Genomic DNA, 5601 nt, shown 5'->3' with positions numbered 1-5601 from the left:
ACATAGTGTTCTCCAAGGACCAGTCTAGCTCAGTTACAACCAACTTATGATTGGGTATATAAAATACCTTATGGCTGAATTAAAGGAAGTAATGTTTTATACTCTATATAAATTATATTTAAAACTTATAGTAGATAGTAATACCTGCAGATTGTTAGGAATACTTTCCCTATACCGACTAGCCTCACTAATGTAAGCCACTTCGGAAAGGTTTAGCTTCCTAGAGCAAAGGAACAAGATTGTTAGGAATACTTTCCCAGTACCGACTAGCTTCACTAATGTAAGCCACTTCGGAAGGGTTTAGCTTCCTAGAGCAGAGGAACAATGTATAGCTAGAGCTTATTGAGGAAGGAATGCAATAAGATAGTTATATTTATGACTTAGAATAGTCTGAGCTTCAAGAGTATAGGAATGTATTCAAACTAACTACTAGGTAAACTAGACAGTTGAATCACGAAGAAGCATAATGTCAGTAGGGACAGGATGTTTATATAGACCTCATTCTTGATATCCTTGTTGCCTTATCCATCGCGATCATTTCGCTCAACAATGATCAAAATGATCGCTCCCGCCAATCAGCGCTCCCTTGATCATCAACCATTGGTTGATGCGCTCATTCTGCTCATTATTGAGCAGAATGATTGCTCCCACCAATCAGCGCTTCTCTTGGGACTGTTCACGTGTTACCTCATAACAAAGATATAACAAGAGCTTATTATGGAAGGAATATAATAAGATAGTTATGTTATGACTTAGAATAGTCTGAGCTTCAAGAGTATAGGAATATATTCAAACTAACTACTAGATAAACTAGACAGTTGAATCACAGAGAGCCGTAGCGAAGGCGAGACAAGACATATTTATAGACATATGAAACCTGGCGCTCATTCTGATCATGAATATCAGACTGATCGCAGACTGTACGCAGACTGTATTCCTGATTCGTCCAATCCTTCCGGGCGAATCACAACCTTTCACTTATGCAAACCGATCACCTTGATCATGAATGATCAACATGATCATTTTCCTTTCACGTGATTCCCATGTTACTTCGTAACATCATTGTCAATGTCTGTGCGGAAGATCACGGGAGCGATGAATGGTGCATAAGTGAGATCGTAAACCTGCTTAGTTCATTGTATGCTGTCTTGACTGATGGATTGTATGGTTGTTCTCCTGTCCCCTACCCCTGGCTCTCCTCTCTTATCTACGTTATGCAGCGTTGGCCCGGACATGCTGCAAAAGGCTACGCAGCGCCGTTCCACGCCCAGTTCGTGCGCTTCGTCACCTTCGTGAAGCGGAAGTACGCGGCCCCAATGCACGTGATCCGCCAGGCGACGGCCGCGGCGCTAACCGGAACAAGCTAGAGCGCAGCTTGGCCCAGGGGGCCAGAGCAAAGGCACGTGCCCGCCGCGCTAAGTCGCTTTGGGACGGGTCAGTTGGTCCTGCCAAGGTTTTTCTCTACGTGTCGGCTGCTTTTAATCATGGGAGGAAAAGCTGCGACGACAAAAACCTCATCAATCCACCACCCATCTCAACTCTCACACCCTCTCGTTCTTTACCTCCATTCAGCCTCCTGTAGCTCCTCCTTGGTCCTCTATCTTGCCACGCGCCGTCATCCGTCTGCCTGGCTTATACCTGCTTGTCCCTCCGTCCTTGGACCGACAGCCGCTTGGCTGGATCTTTTCCTAAGACCTGAGTGCTGTGCACTGCGCGTCGTAGTTCAGCTGGGCTGTCGAAGACATCTGCTTGACGACCTCTGTTGGTCCTCCGAGTCTCATCTTCAGCAGCCGGCTTCTATCGCTCTTGCATTCACTCACTGCTGCCTTTGCTGCATCCGTCAGTACTCGGCTATACGCGCCTGCACTGACCTTTCTCTCTTCCGTAACGTATCGCGCCAACTTTTCTCTTCTTGCATTGAACCAGTGTCATCTACCTCCTGCTTCATCTTTGCCCAGTCTAGCCGCCGTACGCTTCTACGTACGCGCTCTGCTCAAAACGGCCTGTAGGTCTTGGTAGACAAACTCACTGCGAAACATGGCCCAGCCACTGCAGGAACTTGCGTCCTTACTGCACTCACTCCAGAGCTTGAAGGCCCCCGGAGTGTCGAAAAGCAAAGTGCGACATACTTACCTCGCTCTCAAGAGCCTTTCGCTAACCTGCTCTCCAAGGTCGACGCCATCACGAAACTGTGCACCTCCCAAAACCCTCACGTCGACCGCGCCCAGATCGTCGACGTCATTGTCCATGCCTTCAAGAGCAGCGCGCCCACCCACAAGTTGGGTGTCATGTATTGTGCCGACTCCGTGATAAGGCAGTGGATTGCACAGGGTGGCAACAACGTCGGTGTAGAGCGCTTGACGGCACATATACCCTCTTTAATGGAAGACCTGCTTGCAAGCGCACCTGAAGACCAGAAGGTTTGTCTAACCACCGCGGTCTGAACAAGAAACTGATCCTCGACAAGGTCCGAATCATCAAGCTGATAGACATTTGGCTTGGCAGCAAAACTTTTGCTGCAGACATGCTCAACAGCTACAAGCAGCGACTGAGCACATCGACCCAAGGTAACACTAATGACGACTGCTCAGCATTTTCCCTTCTCTTCCGCTCAGGCACTGACTATGCAGCTGTTCCCGGAACGCAACCCCCAGCGACTGCGAACCCCATGAACGGACAAGCATATCCTCAGCATGCCGCAGTAGCCCCGCCAACCAGCGTGAGTATGCCAAGCGCCGTAGGCACACCTAGTACACTATCGCAGGCTCAATTTCAGGCGCCGAATCTTGGAGGGTTTTCCCAACAACTAGCTACCTTACAAAGCCCGCCAGTAAACACCCAGACTGGAAACACACAGCCGCAGCCTCCTCCCGCCATGCCGTTCGTGCAACCGCAGGCAGCGGCACCAGTAGTAATCCCACCAACAGTAGCAAATGTCAATCAGGCAGCAGTAGCCCAGAACTCGCAGGCCCCACCTTTGCCTGCGCTAAATCCGACACAATTACAGGCCGTGCAGGCCGTAGTCTCCGCCAATCCTAGCATTACCGCGGAGCAGCTCATGACCCTCCTGTCTGCCATGGGCGTACAGATTCCCACCGCTGCTCCTGCCTATCCAGGGCAGGCACCTCCCCAACCGACAGCGCCAGCGTCGGTGGCTCCAGCACCCCAGAACCAGTACGGACCGCCTGGCCAAGACCCTCAGGCATATCAGCGCGACCGTAGTCGCTCCCCTGATTACAAGCGTAGACGTGTGACGCCGCCGAACCGGCGCGAGAGTCCGACATATGGTGTATATGACCCCAACGCCGCGAAGAGTAGTACACCGCGTGGAGGTGGTGGTGATGGCAATGAGTCCGACCGCCGTGATCGTGGTAGAGGCAAACACGGACGTGATAACTATCGTAAGCGATCGCCACCGCGCGAGAGACTCGCTAGTCCGAGTTTGATGGGCCTTGGTACGCAGCTCAACGTGTCGAAACCGTACGGATATGACAACACTCTGCCAAATGGCAAGATCAGAGGTAGAAGAGCCATTTACGTAAATTTTGGTGCAGACACAGGCTCACAATGTTTTTTTAGTTCTGAGTCGTACGCTATTCGTAGGAGGTGTCAGGTATGCGTCACCGCAAGTTGTCTGACGGTCAGTTGCTGATTTTTTTTCTCATAGTGCCTCAGCAAGTGAGGAACAGCTCATGGACTATATTGCTCGTTTCGTTCGCGTGCAGTCTTGCATCGTTAATCACGACAAGCGGCATGCTTTCTTAAAGTGCATCACTCATCAAGATGCCATTAACGCTAAAGCGGCTGTGGAGCAACGGCCCGAATCTGAATACAGACATCTTTTTGAGCGCGTAAGGCGGACCTCCTTATAGTGGTGAAATCTCGTGAATTGACCTCTTTGCAGATAAATTGGGCCGTAGGTTTTGGGCCTACGAAATACGCGGATTATCAAAAAGGCGAAAGCGTTCTGCCCATTGACGTACTCACTGATGCGGATCGGAAATGGATGAAATCAGCCGAGTACGGCGGTACAGGAGGGCTAGATATCAAGACTGGCATGGTTGTTGAAGAGCCCGACATCGAGATCGGCGCTGGCCCTTCCTCGAAAGGTACAAATACATATGTTCAAGACCATTACAAGCTTTGGAAGATGCTAACGAACCTGTAAACAGCTATTTCACGGCGTGGCGGCAAATCCGGGTATAGCAGCCGCAGCGGCAATGACAATCATGGAGGAGGTAGCAAACGCGACCGTGGCAACCGCGGGGGACATCATGATGACCAAAAGCAAGGAGGATTCAAGCAGGATCGCCAGCCACCGCCCGCCCCGCCAATGGAAACACACCTGCCCGAGCCCGTAAATATTGGACCACCTCCGCCCGTACCGCAGTTTGGAGGACTGCCGTTCCCGATCCCCCAATTACCGTGAGAAACCCATTCTCCAGCGCGTTTGTTCGGGAATATGTGATGCCCATACGTAGTGCTTGGAAAACAGAACATACGGACGGTGATGTAGGCTGTAAGCTGTCGCGTGCCTCCGCAGCACGCTTGGTTCAGGCGTAAAGGATTGCGGACTGCATAAGGCCATACCCCCACTCGGCCGCTCCATCTACCGTTGATTAACATATTTTCTGCACATGTATAAGTTTTGATCTTTGGGGAAAAGCTTCGGGCGCAAGTCGCAGGTTTGTACATACGTAAGCTTTGTAACTCGGAGAGTCGTGTAGGAAGCTATCTATGACTCGAATAGTTCGAAGGCCTGTGGAAGTCGGCATTTATTTACGCAGAGTGGAATACTATTCTTCTTTCTACTTTCAATTCTTATTTTTTTTTCTCGGCCATTATCTTTCCTCTCACCCTCTCACATCCAGTAAATTCGAATATATCCACCCAATCGTAAGCAGCTCACCTAAGTACATGGCGAAATAAAGTAAATTCACCTCAAATCTCTTATAGCATCAGTTCTCTTTCTTTCCCTCACGGGAGCAGTCTCTCGCAATTAAATAGAATGCCTACATTTCGTTTTCCTGTCGCAAGGTGTTCCAAATTGGAGCCGAGTCGTTGTCTATCGCGAGACTCCGAACCCTCACATTTAAGAATGAACTCGCCAAGAGGCCTTCATGCTCGACACGACTGAGCACATTTCCAACCACGAGAAGAGACATGGAGACAAGAACAAAGCGCGCACTCACGGGCACGTCACTGCTCTTTTCCTTGCTCGGCCAGTCGCATCGCCTAGGATACCGTTTTCTTTAATGCTGGCACATGTCGGCACGGCGAGCGCGTGCGTCAGGGGAGCCCCTCTGCCTTGCTCTATGGCGTCTGTTGCTGCTCGCGAGGGTTGCTGCTCGCGAGGGACTGCTCGAGTCAGACGAGCGAGGTAAGATAGACAAGGACCTTCCTCCCCTGCCCAAGGACGTCGCAGTCGACGTCCGCAACGGCAAGAAGGAGGAGGGCGATCCATCAGGGCCGAACCGCTCCCAGCAGCAGGCACCCCAGAACCGCCGTGCCGCTTTTGCGGACGTCCCCGTCGCCGCTGCCGTTGTCTGTTCGACGGCGGCCCAGGCCGTCAACGATTCGTCTCGCACGAGCAGGTCGTGA

At 51.1% G+C, this 5601-nt stretch overlaps 2 protein-coding genes across 3 annotated transcripts; both read left to right on the top strand.

The window, feature by feature from the left end:
- Positions 1–1492: 1492 nt before the first annotated feature.
- On the top strand, positions 1493–4839 carry PV09_09710. 2 transcript variants are annotated; one of them, XM_016363822.1, is made up of 8 exons: positions 1493–2118; positions 2172–2420; positions 2468–2567; positions 2631–3521; positions 3580–3613; positions 3668–3851; positions 3905–4109; positions 4173–4839. In XM_016363822.1, the coding sequence occupies exons 1-8, from the start codon at positions 2038–2040 to the stop codon at positions 4427–4429; spliced, it is 2001 nt and encodes a 666-aa protein (XP_016208354.1). In that variant the 5' UTR covers positions 1493–2037; the 3' UTR covers positions 4430–4839. The 2 variants fall into 2 exon arrangements, with proteins under 2 accessions (XP_016208354.1, XP_016208353.1); XM_016363821.1 differs by having other exon boundaries at positions 2468–3521.
- Positions 4840–5265: 426 nt separating this feature from the next.
- Positions 5266–5601, top strand: PV09_09709 (uncharacterized protein; the record flags this gene model as incomplete). The annotated part of the gene is made up of 1 exon (XM_016363820.1): positions 5266–5601. The coding sequence occupies one exon, from the start codon at positions 5266–5268 to the stop codon at positions 5599–5601; it is 336 nt and encodes a 111-aa protein (XP_016208352.1).

The sequence above is a fragment of the Verruconis gallopava genome, assembly GCF_000836295.1.
Source record: "Verruconis gallopava strain CBS 43764 unplaced genomic scaffold supercont1.134, whole genome shotgun sequence".
Taxonomy (NCBI): domain Eukaryota; kingdom Fungi; phylum Ascomycota; class Dothideomycetes; order Venturiales; family Sympoventuriaceae; genus Verruconis; species Verruconis gallopava.
This window is presented reverse-complemented; position numbering and strand designations above follow the sequence as displayed.

What these genes read in the sequence shown, in the direction of transcription:
- PV09_09710 (XM_016363821.1), top strand. Translation starts at nt 2,038, where the DNA reads ATGGCCCAGCCACTGCAGGAACTTGCGTCCTTACTGCACTCACTCCAG. An exon ending in CCGGAGTGTCGAAAAGCAAA is followed by an intron (nt 2,119 to 2,171) that starts GTGCGACATACT and finishes CTGCTCTCCAAG; the next exon opens with GTCGACGCCATCACGAAACT. An exon ending in ACAGACATCTTTTTGAGCGC is followed by an intron (nt 3,852 to 3,904) that starts GTAAGGCGGACC and finishes ACCTCTTTGCAG; the next exon opens with ATAAATTGGGCCGTAGGTTT.